Source organism: Leuciscus leuciscus, assembly GCF_965113295.1.
Source record: "Leuciscus leuciscus genome assembly, chromosome: 13".
In the NCBI taxonomy this organism is placed as follows: domain Eukaryota; kingdom Metazoa; phylum Chordata; class Actinopteri; order Cypriniformes; family Leuciscidae; genus Leuciscus; species Leuciscus leuciscus.
In genome coordinates this window covers 10,647,983-10,673,523 of record NC_138737.1, presented here as the reverse complement: position 1 = coordinate 10,673,523, position 25,541 = coordinate 10,647,983, and the positions used below count along the sequence as shown (strand labels likewise).

At 38.8% G+C, this 25,541-nt stretch overlaps 1 protein-coding gene across 2 annotated transcripts in view; it reads right to left on the bottom strand.

Annotated features, from left to right (window-relative positions):
* glis1b (GLIS family zinc finger 1b) overlaps positions 1-25,541 on the bottom strand; it is an 80,588-nt gene that overhangs the window by 20,240 nt on the left and 34,807 nt on the right. The window contains exons 4-7 of one of the 2 annotated variants that reach the window (XM_082188474.1): positions 24,079-25,288; positions 5,603-5,764; positions 2,945-3,043; positions 1,428-1,596 (exon numbers count right to left, since the gene is read on the bottom strand). In XM_082188474.1, the coding sequence (XP_082044600.1) occupies positions 1,428-1,596; positions 2,945-3,043; positions 5,603-5,764; positions 24,079-25,288 (1,640 nt within the window). Of the gene's footprint in view, positions 1-1,427; positions 1,597-2,932; positions 3,044-5,602; positions 5,765-24,078; positions 25,289-25,541 lie in introns of both variants that reach the window. The other variant, XM_082188473.1, reaches the window with a different exon arrangement.

The window sequence follows — 25,541 nt, the reverse complement described above, 5'->3', positions numbered from 1 at the left end:
TTTCTAATACAAATACCAATTTAAAATGTGACATTTGAAGAAAAAAGAAGAAGCTCCAAGTATGCTGTGCTTGTTTGTAGGTATGTACAATTTGTGAATCAAAATGACTATAAAATGTCATGACATTTTGACAAAGGTTTCTAAATATTAACAGAATTTTCATCCCTTTAGTGTTCCAGGCATTCAAGGCCTTTTTATGAAATCTCCTCTGCTAACTATTGCACCACAGTATGTTCAGCATTTTGACAAGAACAAGCCAAAGAACAAGAAAAATGACTAACAGGGAGGACTATAACTACTGTGGCTTAACTAATGCAAAACAAACACAAAACAAAGCATGCAAAGCCTTCACCTCTGACCTCCCTCTCTAAATCAAAGAGGCATGAGTTATAGCTGGGTATTTTAAGGTAAGTGTCCTCTCCTCTAGCTCCGATTTAGTGTGAATTGCATAACATTGAAAGTAGCATGGGAAAATTGACATCTAACGCAGATCGTGCATTGCAGCTGTTTGCAATATTATCATAGCATATGGTCTTCATAACATTACAATCCCCTTTATTCTGTCATGTCCATTTGAGCTGTTAAATCGTAGCTTATTGGTTTTGGATCACATAAATGGTTCTGCAAGTGAGCGTACACTTAAACACATCTGGGTTTTAGTACATTCTAGGGTGGAGGGAACAGTCCTCTACCCATCTCTACAAAACATCCCAGGATACATAAATTAGACAGCAAATGCTCCTACAAAAACAAGCAGTAATGGATGCTATAGACCAAGATATACAATCATTTCTCTCAAGGTTTGGAAAGCAGCAGTTATTCTCCAAGATCAAGTATAAAATTACAATCAACATTATCTTTAAAATCATTCATATAATTATTTAAATACATTTCAGATTACTGTAAAAATATTAGTATTAGTATTATATAAACATATTTGGAACTAGAACTAGATTCTGAAGAAAATATGAGTGGTGACTGTCTAAAACTCACTATCACAATGATAGGGTGTGTTATGCGGTTGCTGGGTTGTTATGGGTAGTTACCAGGGCATTGCTAGATGGTTGCTAGAGTATTCTGGGTGGTTTGTAAGTGGTTGCTTATAGGCCAAAAGAGCAGTCGATGAGATATTTTTCGCCCGATTTTCAGCAGGTAAAAATTGTAACTATCATTGTGGTCGTAGTACAAACAGAGCCTGCACCCAAGTTTAATAATCATGGTATGAGCAAAAATAATAGTGATGCTTATTTTATCAAGCACCACTAATTACAAATATAATCCATTCCATGATTCTTTGTGCCACACCCCGAAAGTGCCTATAGAGCAGTGGATCTCAACCTTTTTTTTTATTGTTTTGTCTAAATTTAAATCATTTTAAATCATCTTGAGGCCCCCTTAGAAGATATAGAGGATAAAGAAAGCCTTACCTGTGTAAATTTCCTGCCCGAGTGCTGGCGAACGACATTCTTTCCCATTCAAAGAGTGCTGAGAGGTGGCAGGGCAGTGGGATTGCTGGGAAGGGGCAGGGCCATGCAGATGCTGGATTGACAGACATTCACTCAAAGCATCTGATTCTAAATGGGGGCAAGCCCTTAGCTGTCAATCAAAAAGATAAAAAAAAGATATAATAAAAAAAAGATTAGAGATACATATATCAAAGCATGATGTTTTTCATGTTGAAAGAATGAAATCACATTAAAAACCTGTGTGCAACAAAAATCTCCAATTAAAAAAATATAAAAACACACAAACTCATCGCTGACAGGCCCCATCGGCCAGCGCAGGAAATGAAAAGCTTAGAGAGAAACAGTTTTTCACCACAAACAGGAACCTTTGATTGGAAACATGAGGGGATGAGGGGAAGGACATACCCCACATCCACATCCATCTCCATCGTCAGTACAGGTTGGGACGCTACATTATCGGCTTCAGAGAGGCGGAGAGGTCTTTTTTGCTGGTGAGACTAGCATGCAAGACTGATTCAATTAAAAATCAAAGTTCTGGGAGTAATCATGCGTTATATGTGACATTTGTGTAGACTTTGGGGAGTCATATGTGTTTAGGACTATTTGACTGAATTTGAAAGCTTGGATTGTAGCATGGAATTATGTTTAACTGGAAAATTATCTTCCGTCACATGAATTCGTGATGAGAGGACTGAATCTGGAGACGATACCTCGCAATAAACAATAGCCCGAAATGAGCCGTGACATGCAACTTGAAAGTGTTATGTCATTTTAATTCCACTGCAATTAAGATTTTCAAAACAAAAGCTCACAAACTTGCAAATTAGAAATAAAACAAACACGTCTTAATTACACGCAAATGGGCTGCAGTTCTCGAATATTACGAAAGAGCGCAAACCGCACGTTTTCCAGTTGAGATCCCAACATCTCCCAGCCATTCGTCAAACGTAAAGGAGCTTCGGTGCTTTTGCCGCAGCTTTCTATAACAGGCGTCGCTCGCGATAGATGGAGTGGGAGTGTTTGTTTGACATCAGCCCACAACATCTGGCCACTGGGGTATAGCGCTGCACAGCTTATTAACAATGGTACACGCTCACATGTGTTTCCGCTTACAACGGCAAGCAAGAAGAACGCATCAGTCAGCTGTCGTTTAGACCAGTGCAACAATGAGGCCATTCTGCTTATAATTACCCACTTTAATGAGGAATGCACTCTTCACCATGTAGATGCTGAAATGTGGTCATAGTTGATCTATTGTTGGGGAAATCATTTTCAAAAGACAATCCTAAGTAGAACCAACTGCACCAAGCCATGAAAAAGACACAATTGACCATGAAAAATATCTACTAGAAAAGTTTCTCAAGGCCGATGGCAAGAGCCAAAGAGCTAATTTTACTCTGATGTTCTGATGAGATCTTTTGTACAGAGGAAACAAAGAAAAGAATTGAGATTGTTTTTATCCTTACCTTCCTACGCACCTGCTGCTCTTTGGCAGAGTGGATCTTCACATGCTTGCGGAGGGAACTGGGGTCTGTGTAGCGCTTAGTGCAGCCTGGGATCTGACACGCATATGGTTTCTGAAACAGGAAATGCACAATGAGTCAAAGAATCATAATTATACGCAGGTCAGCCACAAAGAGGACATGGAAACACACTGCTATGGACACAAAGACATTAATCATTACATTATGTCAGCATTCGTAATTGAGTAGCTATAATAATAGTTTATAAGAGACATTAAATACAGTGCAGAACATTTATGAACAGACATGGATGCTAAAAATACATGACAATTTAGACAAGCAACTATTTTGAACTCCCAAAATAAACATTCAGTTTTTGAGCTTGAAAGTCTATGTAAAGTCACTAGTTTTAAATAAATTTCTAAATATAAAACAAAAAAGTATGATTCAATCAAATAGGGAAATATTATTTTTTGAATAAGGAAATATTATTATGTAAAATTGATTAAAAATATATATATATTCTGAGCTATTTCTAGGTTAAAAATATTATTCTTTCTTTATTTAAAAGTATTGCATTCAATCAGAAAATTAAGAATTTTTACAAGTAGACTTTGAAATCCACCACATAATTTTTTTTTCCGTCTGTAATCAGCCTTAATATTTACACTTTCAAATTGAGTGTAAATGGGCAAACACAAGTGAAATAACTGTTTATTTTGAGAGTTAATAAATAGTCAAAGTTCAAGAGGAAAGACAGTATCCTACCTTTCAGCTGAGAGGACACAGGAAGAGGAAAGAAGAATACAGATTGTTCGGTAAATGTGTAGGTATACAGGTTCTGTACAAGCACTTACAGTGGTTTATGTTATTTTGCACATTTTATCAGCGTTGAAGTGTTGAAACGTGCGTTTTCACATAAATATCAGTGTACACATGATTCTCACTGGTAAACTTTACTGAAACACACTCTTACGCTCCAAAACATGCAGAGGTGATTTTCTCCCATGCATTTTACACCGCTCTTTTTTTCTAGAAAAGAGGCAGTCATTAAAGTGAAAGTGGATAGGCTTCCTTTATTAGCTCTCCTTTCCTACCTTCCCTCGTTCTCTAAATAACACTGTTTTTACAAGCCGTTCGCAGGGCAGCTCGTCTCTGCGCATTTATTTGTTTTCACTGTGCAATGCCATATAATCCCCCTGCCGTCTAAACGCACCAAAAACAGTAAACGAGAAAGCTTAGGAATGGAAAAAAGAAAAAAGGCCGTCAAGAATAAATATCATTACAGTCGGAGGGATTTTTTCACTGTATATGAGGCGTGTGGGAAGGCTGTGACAGGGCGCATAGGCAAGTTAATGTGTAGCACTGGGCATCTGGGGTCGAGGGTCTTATTGGCTGTAGCAGTGTGGCGGTAGCGCGGTGCGGGAGCTGTACTGCGATGTGATACAGCATAGGGTTCTGCCAGTTAGTGAGAAAAGACAAGCTCAAGTCTTTCCCTGACTTATATTTTTCCTCACATGGTTGGAGTGGGATGCAAGACGTTCTTGCCTCTCTCTGCCATGTGTCGTTGCTATCACAAACGGAGCGTGGTGTTAAACGGTGTATGATATAACGCGTTTCCCCTCATCAACCCATAGAGACATAACCGTATGTATGTTTTGTGCATGCAAAATTAACATTTAGGTCAAAGAAAGGCAGCAAACAGCACATTTACGGGATTGTTTGTAAGGTCCATTTGGTTGGGAACTTAAGTGGTTGGGACTTTTGCTCTGATCCTCCATGGATCTCCCTTTAGTTTAGTTTAGGAGAGGCTAAATAAGTTCAAATACAGTCTGAATAATCTTTTGAAAAATAGTTAGCAATACTACAAGATAATAACAAAATCACTTGACACATTTTGGAGCATCACAATCCCTATGTAAGCAATACATTTTTAAAAACTGTATATAAATGTCCAATTATGCAATACTTCTCTGGCAAAAAAAAACCCAAAAACCCAATGAAGGAACAGCAGCATTTACCAAAATATCTAGCTAAAAAAAGATTTTTTTTTTTTTATGAATCTGTTCATTAACATGAATTTGTCCAAATGGACCAATTCACTAGAATGAATCAGAGTATCCAATGCTATATATGAGATGACTATTTAGGATGAACTGAATCACCAGAATAAATTTTACTCCACGTATGACAGTTAGGACAGTTAAGGACAAACCGATTTACTAGAATGAATGAGTTTCCAATGCTATAAAATGAAAGGACCTAATCACTGAAATAAACTTATGATTAGAATAACTTTCCAACTCAGTATATGAAAAGTGATGACCTTTTAGGATGAACCGATTTAATATGAGTCAAATTTTCAGTGCCACAGAGAGAGAATCATTTAGACTGAAATGTATTAGAATAAATCAGACCTTCAATGCTACATACTAGAGTGTTTATGAGGGTGATTTAATTGAATGAAGTTATCTTTAAGATGATTCTAAAAACTGTAGCACTTCTTGTAACTACTTAATTTATTTAAATAAAGTCAGTAGCATGACTAGTTTGTATTTTCCCAACACTGCTAATTTCTATATTAAGGATGGTGTCAGTAAAGAGCAGTGTTTGTTTTTGTGTGTTTTGAATAACTTCGGGGTTGAGTAGGAATGAATGTATTCATGTACTCACAGTGTCCAGGTGTGTGCGCTGGTGCTTTGCCCTGTCGCTGGAGTTGCTGAATGCTTTCTGACAGCCTGGGTGCTGGCACAGGTACGGCTTCTCTCCTGTGTGACTCCGCAGGTGAATCTTCAGATTCTCCAGCCGTGAAAAAGCTTTGTTACATCCTTCAAACTGACAGAGAGACAACAACAGTAATCTTTCTCGGAGGACGAGGTTTTATAAGGCATTGCCTTTAATTTGTGCATGAGTGTGAACAATGCATTCAGATAAACATTTGAATCAGAAAAGAAATTCAGATTCGTTAGCTCAGTTTCATGGTCTGGCCAATCAAAATTCTTTAAAATTACAGATCATAAACGACTGACTACTATGCCACGCCCCTTCCAACTACACTTTCTCCTAAAGCCATCCCAGCCAGGATGGTCCTCTGCAACCTGTCTATCTGTGTAATGAGGCATTGGACACACTGATAGAACATGTCTTGTCATTTAAGGGCCTCATACATTCTATACAACCCTATCTCTTAGCTCCGCCCCAAAACATCAACAGCCCACCAATAAGGAGCCTCGGATGAGACAGAGTGGCAGCTTATGGAGGTGTCAGAGAGAGTGTAACCTGACATGGCAGCTTTGCTCTCTATTGTCCACTGACCTCTAACTGAGGCCCCCGCTTCTATCGCAGCTCCAGTTTCACTGAAGGAAAGAGCCTTCCATTCTTCTAATGGGCTCTCAGAACATCATTCGGGCTCTGGCCTCCTTCAATCACTCGCAAAGGGCTTGCTATTGAGGCCAGGCCATTTAATACGGGGCGAAACCTTAGACTGCCACGGTTGGGATATATTGAGTGACCTGGATTATACTGTGTGTGTATCTGTGTGCGCAGAATTCTTATATGGCACATTAAAAAATGTGGAAACAAGCAAAAAACTCAGTCAGGTACATTACAGGTTCACTTTCACACACATTTACATACACAGGAAAAAAAGCAGAATTTGCATTTTTATTAGAAAATAATAGTGCATCAAAGGTAAAAATATGTTCTTCATAAACTTTCACGTCAGAGACATTTTGCCTTGAGGCTGGCTCAGAATTTCAATCTTAAAATGACAGCAACAAAAAAAAATTTATGAATCATAAATATCATCTAAATAAAGAGTGAAATAATTGTAAACATTTAAAAATATTTATTGTGTGAAAATGATTTCTATACATTTTTCAACGATTTTGACTTTTTTTGCCATAAAACGTTTTTTTCAAAGGTTCATCATGGAGCTTTAATTCTGTTTAATTGTGCAAAAATTATAGAAATATAATTTAATAATAAATGCTAGCAAAGAAATGACTGTAGCTACAAAGTATCCTATCAAGCACAATACATTAATTAAAATGAGGTGGAAATCACAGTGTTGGAAATGTATGTCTTTCAAAAAAATTTACACTATCATTCAAAATGTTGGGCTTGGTAAATTTCTTTAAATGTTTTTATACATTAAACATGCCCACCAAGAAATTATCAGCAGCCACTACACCAATTTTAGTTCAAGCACAATTAATTGCAGAGGTTTAATATTTAGAGTTTGGGGTTAAGAACAAACTCAAACCAGAATATCAATTTAAGCTCTAACTGGCCACATACTTTTACACATTCATATCATCAGCTCACACAATAGAACAGTACAGTGGTTGCGACACAATTGCTTGGGGCTTTTGAACATTCAGACCCCACAATTTGTGCCTGTATTATCCAACAACATGAAAACATCTCTGAATACACCCACAACACAGAACTTAAAGTCTCAGAAAACCGTGCAAGCCATACTCGCATATTACACCAGAGATATATGTCACGTGCTGACTCCTAAAATACTTGAGTTTTCCAAACAAACACCGCGAGTATGTATGTCCCAAAATGTGTGTATTTATGTATAGGGGAAATAATCATTCTTTCGCTGCTTTCTTTAAATGTAATACAAATTTCAGGCTAAATTGAATTTATGGGTCCGCAGAGAGAAGCCGGCTAATCGTGTAAAGCCCGCCATTAGTGTGAGGATTGGCTGCCAATGGAGCGAGGTGCGGAGCATGCTGGGATACCTTGAAAAACAAAGCAAAGCATTCTGGGATGCCATGCAAACACAGCCATCTGCCAGAGTTTAATCCATTTGACCAGGAGGAATTTCTTTTTCTCTCTTAATGTCTCTCATTATCTCTCCACTTTTTTATGTCTCTGGTATTTTATTTTTCTACTTTTTGAAGACCATAACATTCTCTTTTTTATAATAGCATGAAAAGTCCAGAACATTATTTTCCAAATAATTCTAATGCAACCAGTTTTACAACTGACGACAACATCTATCAAAACATCCCCAAACGTAAACCGAGGAATGTGAAGTTTCTGAGATACAAACAGACGTTCATCATAAAAATCAGAGAGAAAAGTGAGACTCCAAACGAACTAAATATATGTTGCATTTTTAAACCGCTATAAACCAACCATGACAGCTCCTAAGTCTCAACTACCCTTTGATTTTATTTGCAAAAACAGTTTAGCAAGCTAATCACATTAATTGGCATAAACGTGTTTAGCTTTCCCCTCTGAAGGCCTGTGTGAGGGTAAACAGAGCGATAACCCTCGAAAGTAGATTGTGGTAAGTCATTTGACGCCATCTTTCCGAAGTGGGCCTCAGGATCTGCTGTATACACACAGAGTGACAGTTCGGGTTGACATTTGTGTCAGGGGCACAGAGCCAATCATGGATGATTGCGGGCCGCAGAGGCCGCTCAACCTCAACCTGATGACTGTATGGGAAATTAAGCGTGATTGCGGCAGAAAACGTCCAACGAGGCATCGGGCAACTAAAAGCCCGTAGTGTACACAAGCACTCGAAAGAAAAAACAGTTCATTAATACCTTTAAATACCTACAGAACATACCTACAGAACACAAGCCAGCCATTATGGCACATTTTTCTGCGCAAAAATAAGGCCATGCCGCTTAATGACGTCACACAGAGCTCTGATGGAGTGGCCAGGATTGAGAGGAAGAGAAAATTTGCTTATTATGGGAATTGCATTCAGGCCACATTCTTTCCCGTGGAGTCAAAGGTCCACTGCTGTTCCCGTTAACATTCGGAGGTGCTCTGAAACATAAAACATATTTCCCCATTATACTGTAACTACCAATCTCACCTTCCCTCAGGCATGCGTTTATTCAGACATTAAAACCTTTAGCAACTAACAAGCATTAAATACATTATTACTCATAATTAGTGGGCTTAAAGGCAAATTTTAATGAGCACCATGACTTCTTTTCGTACAGCCAGACACATTTTCTGTAATTCGTTGTGACATCCAAATTGCCTCAGCGCTCTCAGATATGCAGTACAGGGTCTGTCTGCGGGTTATGGTGATGTTCTGTGATCAGCACTTGTACAAAATCGATTCTGGTTCCTGTTGGAGACCGAAAGGTGTTACGAGGTTTACCGCTGAGCGCCTGGAGTAACTGTGACCTGTAAAAGAGAAACCGCCGACACGTCTTTCGGCACGGAGAACAGCGGAGCTCAGATGGAGTGGCTAAAAACTACAGGCGAAAGCGAACATGTGCCTTTAATCTGCCTGTTTCCAAATGCCCCCTGGCAACCACAGCAAAGAGCAGAAAAACGTAAATGGATGAAATTATATCCATATGATTCAATGAGACAGCTAAGGGGAGACAGGTTTCTCATGCACTTCATCAGGGTACAAAATTAAACACAGCTTAGCTAAAATATTCGCATTACATAGTTTACACATTTCATTTCCACATCCAAACGCCACTCGTTTTAGCAGCCAACTTCATCTGTTGCTAATAGGAGGCCTAATATGAATCAAAGATCTGGTTAATTTCTCTCTCTCTCTCTCTCTCTCTCTCTCTCTCTCTCTCTCTCTCTCTCTCTCTCTCTCTCTCTCTTTTGGAACGGCACTGAAGGGAATTCACTTTCGATTATTCTCAGGAATCTTTGATTTTTCTTTGTTGCTCTTTTGCCCGTTACTTTCAAATTTCAAAACATTTGATTCATACCTAATGTGATGCATACACAAATCCTCAGCTGACAAATGTTGTCCAGATGGGATCGAAGGCTTGGCCGATAAACCGGTGGAGGAAGTAGTCATGTAAATGACTAGCAAAATTGCTCCGAACAGACTTTTTTGTTCTCGTGCAACACTGGTTAAACCAGATTGAAACCCATGTAGATTGTAGATGGGACCTTCACAGGAAGCAACCTATGATGACTAAATTGGACCTCTCGCATAGTCATTACGCACCCCCCACCTCACTCTGAGCAACGTTTTTGAAGGAAATTGAATTGAAGGTGTATTATGGATTCTGACCTTGGTCGCTATGGAAGTCAGACATTAGCAACTTATGCTACATGTGGGAATCCTGAACTAAAACATGCAGGAAACATATGGATCTTTATGGGAGCACTTAACCCAGAGTCGTTCTGGGGCGTACCGTCAAAGTGTTACCAGCCAGAAGATATATTGTCAACCAAAACTAGCTGTGATCTTCTTTTGACCTAGGAATAGATTCAGATTTACAGAGGGAGAAACGAGTGAAGGTCCTCTTTAAGGTCAACTGTTGCTTCCACGTGTTCTCTTCCATTCTAAAAGCCTTTAACTTGTAACTCCAGCATGAACGTTCTCTGGCATCCCTCGCTTGCTGTATTTCATTTGAATTTATGACTTCAGTAGGTGGCATGCTCATTGATGCAGTACATCCTGAAAACAGATTAGTGTAAGTAATCTAATATACAGTACCTGTAAGCACTCTTCTGAAATGCATGGCCATGTTTCAGGCTACATACCAACATAATCCATTCTGATTTTAAACTAGTGGTTGGCATTGTATGGAATGGATTTTTTTTCTTTAAAAATGCCAGATTCTACTGAAACAATGTGAAGATGCTGGATATGCAATGTGCTGCTGAAAATTCAGCTTTGCCATATAGCAGGAATAAATCATATATTAAATATATTAAAATAGAAAAGAGCATTTTAAATAGTAATACAATATTTCTGTTTTTACTGTATTTTTGATCAAATAAATACAGCCTGGTTAAGAATAAGAATCTTAAATCAAAACATTTAAAAAAATCTTACTGACACCAAACTTTTGAACACTTACATACTGAATTCTGTTATTTGATTTGAATTTAACTAAATTGTCAGAATATGTTACACAGAATATTTGATTTTTTCTTGTACATTAGCAAAACATTTATATGCACACAGATGCAGACATACATTTATGATACATATTCAGCAAAAATAGTTGTCGTCACATGAAGAGGGTCATTTACCCCATTGCTGATTTTTAATTTTGTGCCATCAAAACTAAATTAGCAAAAGTTTACATTTATTTTGCTTAATAAAATATTGGATGATGCATCCCACACATGCTAAAGACATTAGTGCTGTAAAGGCACAGTGTTCTTCTTAAGTGGGCCATCGTCCCTCATCTTACCCTACATATTACAGGCCTAAAGACCTGACACCATTAAATTAGTGTCAAATTTATTTAATCCGTGTTTCTTTGTTGAAACGAACACCAAAGAAACCAAACAGCATTCTCGGTTTCCCTGGCCACAAAGCGCTGATGGACACCAAGCACAGTCTGTCACTCCAGTAACCGGCCTCTCACTCTCTCCGTTCTAAGTATCTCTAATAGCTAATTAGAGAGTATTACACTCGCCCTGATGACTTTACAATACCACCGAGCCATCAGTTATCTCCCCGTTTCGTGCAACATGAACCATGGGCACAGTGAGATGCAATGAAACTCCTCAACATGATATGTCCAGTGTTCATGCCTGCGGAGGGGCAAATACAGCATTTGACACAGAAGGTCTCAGCGTCCATTAACCGTCAGTCCCCATCTACTCACTGACACCTGCTAGCGTTCGGTTCCCAGTGGCGCTGGCACAACACACGGGGTAACATGACAAATACTTTGACTGCAGTCGCTCAGAAACGTCCTCTTTAACTGGCCGCCATGAGAAACTTGTTGCTTTTACATTCAATTTATGGATGAGAATCACACTTGCTGAACTTTCATTACACAAACTCATAATTCTCACATATGAGCTCTTTATTTGAAAAAGTTGGCTGTCAGGGTCATGCCATACTTCTTAAGGTTCAAACGTCGTCCAAACTCTAGGCTAAACACCAAAAAAGGCCACATTTCACAACATCTCTCGTTATATGACATTGTGAGGAACATATAAACTATAAACTCTCCTGACCGACGGTCGTTCTCTCGCCTTTTCTTTCCACCCTCCACCCTGTTGGCATAATGTTCAGAGTTGACACAGCTGGGTCTGTCTCATGCCCACTCTCTAAGCTATTTAATATCTCCGACCTGACAACAAATACACATCCCAGAGTGCCTTGCGCCTGCCAAGTCAAACACCTCTGCGTCAAAGGCTCTGTCAGATTCATGAACAAAACAAAACTATTCAAATGGACAATAGGTCAAGATGGCATGTTCAGTTTTGGTTGACGATGTAGAAAGGCCAAGTGACATCTAACACAGTTGGATTGAAAAGTAGAACATTTACGCCCTCCAGATATGTGATGAAATTGAACTACAATAGAGCAAGCTTGTATTGTTGTCTTTTGGGAACCTGATTGTTGCGTTTCCCCTTCAGTATTTTCTTGTTTTGTTATTTTCTGTTCAAAAGTGCAGTGCAAGGGCAATTTATCAGGTCATATTTCAGAACACATTATTAATAATGATACGTAACGTCATACAGAATGACTGCACATTAAATCATGTGGAATCACAGTGGAATACGAGGACTAATGTTTTGCACTGAAAATAAATAATGTAATACTAAGACCAAGTCATTATTAAATGGAAATTTAATAGCGCAAGAAAAAGATAAACTATTCTAAATTTGTGAAAAAAAAGTAGAAAATTTAAATAAAATAAATTAAGAGCTTGTATCCAAATGTTATACAAATACCTCACATAAAATCAATAACTCAGTTGAGAGAAAGAAAAAATAGACCCAAATAACAAGGTCTCAGTGTCCTGTGATATTCCACAGTAAATGTTTTCATATTTATGGAGTATTTAACTCGAAATTTCTCATCACGTACTTGTTTACCTTAGCAGTAATATGAGTCCAGGTCTGGCTCTCGCTCCTCTCTTGGTATTTGCAAGCGAGACGCTGACGGTATTACAAAGCAGGGTGTTTTTTCAATGCTAATATCCACTTTCCATCTTTGCATTAAATTGTGCATGACCTAATCTAAGTCTTGGCTTTTCTACGCTGAAATATGAATTTGGCTCATCCGTGTCACTTGTTCTGGTTGTATTTAAGCTTTGAAGAGGATAATATTGAGTCTTCAAGGAGCCATAGAACGTGCTATTTTCTTAATTTTTCACTACTGTGGAAACAATGGCTGGACATTATACAGAGATTTGAAGCGTTTCTTTATGGTCACATTCAAGTCCATTTCGAAACTGGATCCTTTATAGCTTCACAAACCTGTCATTTTAAATCAAATTTAAGGGGTGAATTGATGAGCCATGGGCTTTGAGGTCACATAGAATTGATCAGAATGCTTCATGAGACCTTTAGTGAAGGAATGAAATCATTGTTTGGAAAAAAGTCTTTGGCGGTTTGTCACCAAAATGAACAAAACAAGAGTTGTATGTCTGCGCTACTGATCTTTGGGAGTTCACATCAATGAGCCGCACACAATTACAGATCGCATGTTATCTCGATGAAAACTCACAAGCACAAATGGAGCAGGCACTTTCATATGGAAACATTTGTGTTGTGTTTGATTCCCAAAGAGTGCATGAACTGATTTTAAAAATGCCATCTAAGTTGCTTTGGATAATACTGTCTGGCAAATTGTACTCTACTGATCAAATGTTTGGGTGTAGAAGATTTTTTTTAAGTCTCTTGTGCTCAACAAAGCTGCATTTTAATATATTTTACAATGTAATTTATTCATTTCATAGCAAAGATGCATTTTCAGCATCATTACTTCAGTCTTCAATGTCACATGATCCTTCAGAAATCATTATAATATGCTCATTTGGGGCTAAAGGAAAACATTTTTATTATCAATGTTACAAACAGATGTGATGCTTAAAATGTTTGTGGAAACCATGATATTTTTTCAGGATTCTTTAATGAATAGAAAGTTCAAAAGAGCAGTATCCTTGCTTATTTTCTTTCAAAAAATTATACTGACCTCAAACTTTTGAACGATAGAACGTCTAGATATGAAATGTAAAACCTTTCTGCCTCAGAGTAAACAAAATAAAAAGGTACCGTGACTTGATATCTAACTATTGTGACTTCATATCTCAAAATGTGATTTTATATCTTGCAACTGCAACTTTATATTTCACAATGTGACTTATGTCTAATTTTAAACTTTATATGACAATTACCTTTTACTCTACATGTGGAAACAACCTTCCACACTTTCCTGGGCACACGCAGGAAAAAATATTAGCATTATTAAGAGGTAAAAATAACTGATCTTGGGAAATTGTGAAAAAGTTACATTAGTTATTGAACTAGAAACATTTGGAGAATGCACTTTGCTATAATGGAGAACCAAGTTAACAAGTCAAAGTGTAATTCAAGTATTGTTGGCTGAAAGAACATGGTTAAAGTTCACGTTGGTAGGAAGTGCAGAGGTTACTGTTATTATCAATGATTGTTGAAATAGTTTCTAAGCAATACCTCCAAATGAATGTAGGGACTTGACTACATAAATAGACAAGCGCTTTGAGAAAGCGTGGACAGCTCTTCTGGCGGAGTATGAATAGTTTCATGGGGAGAACTCTAATTGGACGGTTGAATCCAGCTGTGAGTCAGCAGTAAAGCGCACCACGTCCTGCCAGATCTCCATATAACACCCTGCTTGAGATGAGGAACCGAAACAGCGTCTTTCCAGTGCACCACATTCTTACTGCACCCCCACACCCATAACTGTCGCTGTGGCGAGGGGTTTTATGGAAAGGGCTTTTGGTGAAGATGTTGCTCTGGTTACATCTATCTGAGTGACAGCAGATGACAAATGAGACAGAATGCTGTCACAGCCCATAAGTTTGTAAGAGAGAAGCTGTCACAAGCCTCCCACACTTAGTTTTGGGCTCTGTTCAGACCGCAGATGGGACGTGGTTTCGGACTAGAGGGGCACCATAAAGCCTCCAGTTATGTGGCTGTTTATTAACTGGGTTGGTTTGGTTTTGAGAGATACTTGGGATGCTAAACTGGCTCTCGGTTCTGCTAAGTCCCATGGCCCATCTGTATCTCAACAAAACCATTCTAGAACACTGGGATATTCAGTCTTAACTCAAAACTGTCCGTGCTCTGTTTACATGATGGGGTTTATGGCAAATGTTTGCGGAAAGGCTGGGTGTGATGTAAATAGTGCCCTGACTACTGTTATTTATTCTAAGGAGTGTTTGGCAGATGGCACCTGGCATCCGCTCCATGTCAACATGCTCTCTGTAGTGACAATGAGGAAGGTACTCTAAATTAAACACATTTATGACTGGCCCCGTGTACATTTAGGCCATAAAGGGCCCACACTGAGACATTAAATCACCATTATTCAAATTTATTACCACATTTCTAATGTGTAAGTAGTGAAATAAAAGCACTATAAAAAACTCTTTTAGCACTTGAATTTCATGAAAAATGAATAAAACATATTTATTACCCTACTTTTGACCAAAATGTTAGAGACAAATGTCCTTTTTTATTAAAGGAATATTCTGGGTCCAATAAGTTAAGCTCAATCGGCAGCACTCGTGACTTAATGTTGATTAACACAAAACTAATTTGGATTCATCTCTCCTTTTCAAAAACGTTACAATAAAATACGAACTGTTAACATTATATTAGTGCGGAAAAATACAACAAAAATACAATTTACAACTTTTTCGTAATGACAACATTATGTCTAAAACCTTAACATAACTGTAAAAATCATGGGAACCATTTTACAGCTCAAAAATACACTAAAAGAATAATGTTAATGTCTTTATGAAAATTATAAGCTTCACATTTGTCCTTAAATCCTATGAAAATTTGGCCATTTACATAAGTTACACTTAATCACTTACATAAGTGCCTCACTAACTTTCTTTTAAAGACAATGAAGGATACGCTTAAATAGGCTACTTGTTGTAACAAACATTAGGTAACAAAGGCTGTCTGATTTATATGACACTCAAATATATATTTCATCACGGCCGGATGAAAACGCTACATTTTCCAAATTGACAGAGTGTGTTAAAGATATAAAAGATTGGATGACGCGTAATTTTCTTTTATTAAATCCAGACAAGACAGAGGTAATACTTATCGGTTCAAAAAACCGCCCACAAAACCTCGCACAATACAACTTTAACATCATAGGATGTCCTGTTACTTTATCCTCTACAGTAAAAGACCTGGGTGTTATACTCGATTGCAACCTGTCTTTTGAAAATCATATTTCTTATGTTACAAAAACAGCCTTTTTCCACCTTAGAAACATTGCTAAGCTACGTAATATGCTATCAGTTTCTGATGCAGAAAAGTTAGTTCATGCATTCATGACCTCGAGACTGGATTACTGTAATGCTTTATTAGCTGGTTGTCCTGCATCCTCAATAAACAAGCTACAGTTAGTCCAAAATGCCGCCGCTAGAGTTCTTACGAGATCAAGAAAATATGATCATATAACACCGATTTTATCATCACTGCATTGGTTACCTATAAAGTTCCGTATTAATTACAAGGTATTGCTACTGACTTATAAAGCCCTAAACGGCTTAGCTCCAGTCTATTTAACGGATCTTCTATCACCCTATAATCCATCGCGCTCTTTGAGATCACTAAATTCAAGGCTTTTGGTCATACCTAGGATATCCAGAACCACCAAAGGAGGGAGAGCATTTTCACATTTGGCTCCAAAACTCTGGAATAGTCTTCCTGATACTGTTCGTTGCTCAGACTCGCTCTCCCAGTTTAAAACTAGATTAAAGTCGCATCTCTTCAGCCAGGCATTCATATAATCCTACAGTTCAAACTACAATCCGGCCTCTATCCAATGCCAGAGGAGAACTGGCCCCCGACTGAGCCTGGGTTCTCCCAAGGTTTTTTTTTTCTCCATTAAGGCACCTGATGGAGTTTTAGGACACCATTAGGTCACTTGATGGAGTTTTTCGGTTCCTTGCCACTGTTGCCTTTGGCTTGCTCAGTTGGGGATATTTTGGGGATATTTAATTTAATTTTATCAATCAATAAATTCCTCTTGAAACAAACTTTGTTGTATTATTTTAATTTAATACTGTGAAGCTGCTTTGATGCAATCTGTATTGTGAAAAGCGCTATACAAATAAACTTGACTTGACTTGACTTGATTGAGCTCAGCTTGTAAAATGTGAAACATTCAATGCATATCAACTTTACAGAAAAAATGTATGACTAAGGACTAAGGAGCATAAAAAAATATGACTAGCAGTTCTTTAACTCTTTCCTGCCATTGACAGAATTTTCCATCATTTATGACTCAACGCTTCCCCGCCTGAAAGAGTACAGAAATTCCAGATCAAAACACAGGTGAAGACGATGCAGAAAGCATTGCTTATGTAAAATAATGAGATCATCAAACATTAAACAGCATATAAATCAAAACTGCCAACTTTACTGAATGAAATGTTGAACCCAGGAATTGGTATGTGAAAGCCATGGGGGTTTTGATGGACTCGACCGACTCCATCTATGTTTTGATCATCGTTCTGAATCCGACACGTGACAAAAAAACAATTTTCTTAGCTTTTTGTTCAAAATGTAGCTAATTCAGATATTCATACAACAAAATATTCTGGGGGCCATCAAAGTTTTGTGAAAATGATTTTAAAAAATGCTGGCGCTGACTGGCAAATGTAAAAGAAAAAGAAAAAAAGAAAACGCTGGCGGGGAACAAGTTAAAAGATGTGCTAATCAAGTTAAAAGACATTGCTCAAATGTGCAGAAACATATACTGAGTGCCAAATATCTGCCTTTAACTAGCAACACTTCACTTTACAACAGCTCAATATTTTCTTGGCACACTGTGCACCAGATTTTTTTTATGTCACCTGGCTGGATCATGTTAAAACAACTGATTTTCCGCACATTTGTGCTGCAATGCTAATAAACAATTACAGAAAATACAGACAGAGGTTATACGGGGCTAATAAAAATACTGATATTGAATAATAAAAGCAATATGGTGCTAATATAAATAAGCAGTACTATATAGGGAAAATAGGACAATAGTAATAAAAAAAAACTTGAGTGTTCCCACAACTTTGTGCAGTAAATAAACCAAATAAAAAGTGCAATAAATGTTCTCATATCTTACAAAGCTAGAATCAGGGAATAGTAAAATAAAGTTCAGTCAACAATCCACCTTTTTATGGAGATATTCCCCGGAGTAATTCTGACGAGGAGTACCTCCAAATATTAAGTTAATGGAGATCGTTCCAAATAACCTTTCACAAATTTGATGGAAAGTCCATTATAAATTGACTAAAGGAAGACTAGCATTTTTAGCCATAGTACGAATGATGGGACTAACTTAAGCCTATTTATCTGTGTATAAAACCACACATGTATGTAGCATAAGGACCGTGTCTAGCAGGGTCTAGCGCTCAAAAAGCCTGAGGAAATTTTGGCCATTAGCCGTGTTTGGTCCCCTCAGTATATTAGTAGACGATACGCCCCACTTGCAGGGTTAAACAGATTAAGCACTTGGATTCGGGACAGATATGAGTCTATGACACAATGCTAAAATAATGTGGCCATCAGTCTCTGTCTCACATTTCAGGTATATAATTAAATGTCAGGAAATTACTTACTCAAAATATAGCATAGCATTCCAGACAAATGTAATTAGCACAAAACATGTATGGATATTTCAATCTTTGATACCTGGTTATGCACATTTAAAGCCCTACAGCCATGAGGTGCATTGGCTGAGGTGAATGCCAATAATGAATAATGAATGCCATAATGCAAGCTTTAAAAAAAAGTGTATTTAACAGGAGAAAAGAGCTACCAGATATTTGACAATGATTATTGGTTAAGTAGCTATTAAGAATGCTTAAGTGGCAGAATGTAAGACAGGAAGAGAGAGAAGAGGAGTAGTGACTGGATTGCATTACTATACAGAATGACTGGAAACCTTTTACGGCTTGACAAGAACTTGGCCTGGCGTATTTGACAAGGAAAACAAGCACGATCCATCAATTCCCAGGCCTTTCATTCCATTGCCAAAACATCCGTCTCCTGACAAATCTCAGACATTTTATGCCAGCAGTTTCATCATGCTAATATATGCATCACATATGGTCTCCGTTGCTTAGCTATTAGTATGACGAAAAGACGATCGAGTCTCAGATTGGATCTGACAGCAAGCAAAAAAAAGAGGCGGATTTGTTGATCTTGAAATTAAAGATATAATTCAACCGTAACTTTCATGTGATGATACATTAGCGAGTTGAAGGTTGCAAATTATGAGCTGTAATTGTAAAAACGATTCTGACCGTGTGCATTCTTCTGCAGTACCATCTGGAAACTTGGATTCAAATGAAATTTATGACATTTCTGAAAACTCATATGAACAGTGATTGTACTGGAATCATTCACTCCACCTTCCCATTAAATACCCCAAGCAGAATAACCTCCCCGAGCCACTGTTTAAAACTAATTCGCCTAGAATGCAAAGCTTCGGCAAATGGAGAGGAAACAGATAGGAAACAGTCCTCGAGTCCTGCTGCGTCAGTGCAGGTAACTGTCGCTACCTGCTAGCATAATGGGGCTTAGAGAGTTGGCAGTTGCTAAGTTAAATAGACAGAGCAGAAATGTCAGCAGCTCATTCTAGTACATCCACATTAGTATCAACGCCACTTGCTGCCTTTGCTGGGGCAAGCCAGACGGCTTGGGTTTCGCCGTGCATTCAGAGGAAAAAGTCAGCTCATGCACAGGCCATGCGTTTTAATTAGCTAATGGCACGAGCCGTTTCATCTCCAGCATCTGTGTTGATTGCTCACAAAAGCCTCCATTTACTCCAAAACACGCCATTTTGGCTAAGGTCTGGGCCGTCTGCTGCTGGAGAATTCTGAGCGCCCATCCAAAAATCAGTCTAATAAATCTTTATATATACGTTTGCCGGTTTCACACTAGCAAAGAGGGGGGGAAAAGGAAATTCCATGATCTATGTTTTTTCCAGCAGGTTGTTTGAGCCAATTTTCCTTCAAGCAAAGGCCTGTATGTTCAAACTTTGAAACGAATGTGCCATAAGGGTGGCTCTGCAATTATTTTGATGAGGTAACAAAAAAGGTGTGGTTTAGGACGTAAATCCTAATATTCGTTTATTACGAAATGTTATTTAAAAATAAAAACATACTTTTTGGTGAGTCAAATGTTCAATGACCAACTGTCTGGTGATGGTGACGACGACAGAGATGAGAAATACAAGCAAATGGGTGTGCATTCCTCAGAAACATTTACTGCTTTAGGTCACAAATGCAATATTAATTGCCAAAACCTGTCCTATGAGATCTAGTAAACTGAATATTTCACAAATAAGAAATATTAAAACAGGGGTCGGCAACCTCAGAGGTAATAATGGGCAAACTATTAACTGGAGTAAAGTAATAATTAAATTATATTTTTAAATAATTATTAATAACTGATTATTATTAAAAATATATATTTTGCTAATTTTTCCAACCCGTGATTAAATAAAACCATAGGTGAGGAAATATTTTAATATTTTAAACTACTTGAAAAGACATGAAAAGACAACTTGAAATAAACTAGATGACAAAAAACGCAAGAAATAAATGATTGAACAAACAATCCTGTTCCAAAATAAACCGACATATTTGCATCGACATGTCTGAATGGATGTCAGCACAGATGACGCAGGGAAAAGCCACAGTAAAATCTAAAAGGTTAGAGGAATTAATACTGTGTTATTATGACTATGAGAACTCAGTGACCGTTTAGTACAGTAGTAAACACACACACTAACCACATAAAATACAGAACAGAACACAGCCCATTTACTAAACCTGTCACAGCAGGCACAAACTGCAGAAAATGTCAAGAAAACCTCATGTCGACTGCAAGCACGCTAAACCAAAGCCAGGATATTAATGTAATAGGATTAAACCAATACATTCAAGAGGAAATTCAATAAAGAAACAATCATAAATGTTCAATGATGTATGGATCTGCTCATCAAACATGATCAACTGGATAAGCAACATGAGTATTATCAACAGATACGCTTTGATGAGCATTTACATGATTTTCATGAGCTGGGATAGGTGATCTGAAATACAAAGTTGAATCCAGTACAGCACTGACGTATAAGAGCCCTGGGACAGTGTCGGGCCAGTAGTCGCTGGATAAATTTTTAATATTAATGCAGACAAGGAGGGCAAAAAACCAATAAACTAAAACAACACTTGAATTAGGCATGAAACACAACAGGATATTGCAGTAAGATTATGTTGTTTCCTTTTAGATGCCTTCTCCTCTGCTGTCCGACTACCACAAAACAGCCCGCGGTGCTTTTTAATTGGAGAGAGTGAACCGAAAAGAGGCTCTCAAACTCCGCAGAGTGGTTTTAAGAGGTCTGCAGAGCTCAGTGCTTGCAGATGTAGCTGCGTTTTTACGTGCCGGGGCATAAAACCACGTCCAGGTATGGCCGGTGACAAAGCAGAGAGTCAGAACCCCGTCCTATGTTTGTGATAATGACTTTTTCCTGCCAAGGCGCTGCATGATACAAATCAAATGCAGCACAGCTGGTAGAGAGGACAAAGCAAGGGAGAGAAAGAGAGAGAGACAGAGAGAGAGAGAGGAATGAGGGAGTGTTGTGTTTGGATGCAGAGGAATCATGCCTCGTGCGCTCTCAGAGGAATCTGCAGTTGGAAAGATAATAAAGGGATTAGCTGGGTTTTCTGAAGCATTTGCTTCTAAATCAAAATGTCTCATCGGTTTCCTCTGCACAAATAGCTAGAATACCAACATGTCTTTGTATATTGCACGAGGGCCACAAATGCAACATGTTTCAGACAAAAGCTGCTTCCTGCGGAGGTTACAGGAAGGCATCGTTTCGGAGGAAAAAATGAGAACGCGTCAGAATCTGAGCAGGGTCAACTAGGCATTATGTGTAAATATAATTATTAAATTAATTTTATTTCTCCAAAATGAGTTTTCATTCAGAACCACTCTGTTTGTGTCTTGTTTAGAGTCTGTACATTAACTGCAACTGCAAAATTACATAATATAATTTACCATTAGAATAAATATTAAATTCCATAAAAAAAATAAAAAAAATGTGAAAAACAGACTCACCCAGTAAAATAATTCTTCTACAAGTTAAATCCTCACAAACTTATTTTTACACACAACAATTTTTTGTCTTAAACAATTCATTTAAATATGTCAGTAGTTAATATTTGCCAGCCCTAAATTGTTAACAAAACACCTGAAATCTTAATTACCACCTAGGCTACACATTCTGCGGGTTGGGAATCACTCAATAAACCCCTAACACTTGAAAATGCTTTCACGTTTTACTTACATTTTTCTTTTCCCCTATTTGAAACGATAACATGATTCTAGCAAAATAGAGACTAAACTTTGACAAAGATGACTCAGTGAGAGGCCCTCACTATATTCAGAAACAATGTCCAGCCATTTTAAAACAACACATGGGTTTGTTCTTATCTTAGCATCTGCATAGTATCGATCTGAATAAAATGAGTGTTTGTTTGTTCTGACAGGCTGTGACACCGGTGCTGATCTTGCCACATACTCCGGGCAGAGTTTTAAGAGGAAGAACAGAACCCCTACAACACTATTGAAAAAGTATGAGCAAGTCAGAAAAAGAGAGATTATTATGAAAAATGCATATACAACAGCAAATGCAACAAGTCACGAAAATAATTTCCAGAACTACTAAGTTTATGCCACAGAGTGCGCAGCAATGCCATAAAATATAGTTGCACGTTTTGGAAGGAATTTACATGATCTAATTACATCTGTCAGTCCAGCTGCTGTGAGCTCAGAGTAAACCAACATCCTCGGGAGAATAAACAAAACTTGTCATTAATAACCTCAACGGAACTGCTTCATGCTAGCTAATATAAATGTTACCCTTGTAACATACTCCACATATTAGCGTACAGCTGTCTCCTATTGACATGGCTAAACAGATAAAAAAAAGGTATCCTGGCATTTTGAGGAATATGCCGACTTTAAAGCAGTCTGTTTAAGTATCTGTAAAATAAAAGCCATTTTGGACAGAGTCTTGTATATGAAACAGAATATATCTGACAAGAAATCCAACATTCTCCGATTGAGCAACTGAGGGGAATTTCGCTGGTCATCTCCTCTGCGGCTCCGTTCTTACAGACTACTACATTTTTCCAAGTGTTTAGTTTGGATAAAGAACCTATTTGCTCAATACTTGTGGGATGGCTAAACGTTTAAACCTCCCATTTAAAGGGATCAAGTGCATGCATTATTTGGTTATGTTAAACAGATGTGTAGTTTTTATTTATTTATCTCAATCATTTAAAAAAATAAAAAGACAGAGAGAGAGAGAAAGAGAAAGAGAAAGAGAAAGAGAAAGAGAGAGAGAGAGAGAGAGAGAGAGAGAGAGAGAGATCTTAAGAAAACAAACAGATTTTCACCCTACACAAATTGTGGACTAATTGTGTATTTGGACTTGTGCATTGGTGGGGCTGGAGCCATTTTTCCACTTGAGCTGAGAACTTTGACATTGATTAGTGTGTTGACTTGTGGAATCAGAGAGTTTTACCTGGATGTTTCGGGTTTCACCACAACACTATTTATACAGCTAGACTACAGGTCCAATTAAATACCCAAACCCGTCAGTGGAAAAGTTAGCTGCGCTTTCGGTTGAAATCATAATTTCTCAAGCCATGTGATATGGTTGTGAAAAAAAAAAATGTTGAGGAAAATAGGCATAGGTGGTCCATTGAAAGCTGTTACAAAAAAAATGAAGCTTCCAAATCTATTTCTCGAATAAAACTGACATAAAATTAAAAAAATGTATATTTGTGAAACACTTTTGGGGGGCCTTTAAAGAGAGATTTGATTTAATAAAGCTAAATGAAAGAATTATTTGTCCTCTGTTGATAATACATACTTAAAAACTGATTTTAAAACTGACCTTCTTAATTAAAAATAATTATACCGGCATTCGGTTTCACGAACTTTCCACTCAAATTAAAGTCATTGAGGATTCCAACTAAAACAGCTCAGTCCAAAATACTGCTTATGCCTTTTCAAGGCCATTTCAGCTGCCAGTTATAATCACCTCTATGAATTTCATTATGGGAAACTGCTGAAAATTGTGCACTTTTGACAGCCAGTTAAAAACTGTGAACACTTACCATGCATTTGTTAGGTTTCTCTCCAGAGTGAACCCTCATGTGGATGAGCAACTTGTAGCGGGCGTTGAAGGGTTTGTAGCGACGGACACATCCGGCCCAAAAGCAGGTGAAGTCCTCACCCTTTCGCTGGTCGATGTGGACCTTCTCGATATGCCTAACCAGTTCTTCCTGCTGCTCGTACGCCGCGCTGCAGTCAATCCAGCGGCATACCTGCTTATCGCTAAATACATCCTCCCTGTCGCTCACCTGCTGTTCGACCAGGCCTGTGGGTTTGGGTTGTGCCAGCAGGCCTGAGGGTGGAGACTGCTGCTGGCTCTGAAGATGCAGTAGAGCTCCTGGGCCGGAGCCCATGTACTGGTGCAGGTGGTAGGGAGGGGGCATGGGCGGCCGTGGGGGGCCTGTTTGGTGGTGGTGGTGGTGGTGATGGTGGGAATGCCCAACGCAGTGGCTTCCACGGCTCGTCAGATGGTGATAATGATGCTGAAAGAGCTCCTCCTCACTTGGAGAGAAATCATCCACCGGTTCCTGTTTCAGAGTACAACTGTCCAGCAGAGCACCGGGCTGTATGAGAAGTCCAAGCCCGTTGCCGTTAACCACGCCGGGCCCCGGCTGCATGGAGGCTACGTCCTCACAATGCTCTACTGATGACACTGAGGAGGATGATGACGAGGAGGACAGGGGTAGGAGGCAGGACGAGGTGGAAGGTGACGGCAGCTGAGGGCTGGGTGCGGGGAGAGGCTTGTGGGAGAATGCGGTGGCGGTAGGCGACGACGAATTGGTGCGCAGGCCGTTAACGCAGGACATCTGGGAGGAGCAGATGTTGGCGGCAATATCGATTCCCTCTGAGGCTGACTGGGAGGCCACCAAGAGGCAGCGTCTCTTCAGTCCGCTCGCATTCGGCCTTGCTGAGTGACGCGAGCTCGGGGACAAAGCTAGTGGGGAGGAGCCATCTTCATTATTAAATGGATACACAGTCACCGCCATTGCCGACAATGACAAAACAGTTGCTAAGTTACTGTCATCGCCGCCACCACCGCTGTTCGGACGGTCCAATTCCCTGCGACCTGCTCCCATCCCTCCTGAAAAGTCGCTCAGGGCCGATCCCAGCTTGTAGCCCTCCTGTTTGATGGGGTACGATGGCAAAGCATGACACCCATTGATGCCACCGGACAGAGACAACGAGCTGAGCTCCGTCTGAAAGCCAGCAGACCTGCGGGAGAATGAAACACACCCAGAGGAATATGAGGAGCGTTTAGGCAGAACGGAGCAGGAAGAATATGCATGCTATTAACAGCCCGGGCCTGTTGAAAGATAAAGGCAAGGGTTTCTCAAAGTACTGCCAACTCTGCACTGTCAGACACCACGGACACAGACAAGCTCTGTGCTCCGGTCCTGGCAAGCCTGCACTCTCAAACATCTCTGTTAACACTGACAATGCTTAACCAAAAGCGGTGCGATTGGAG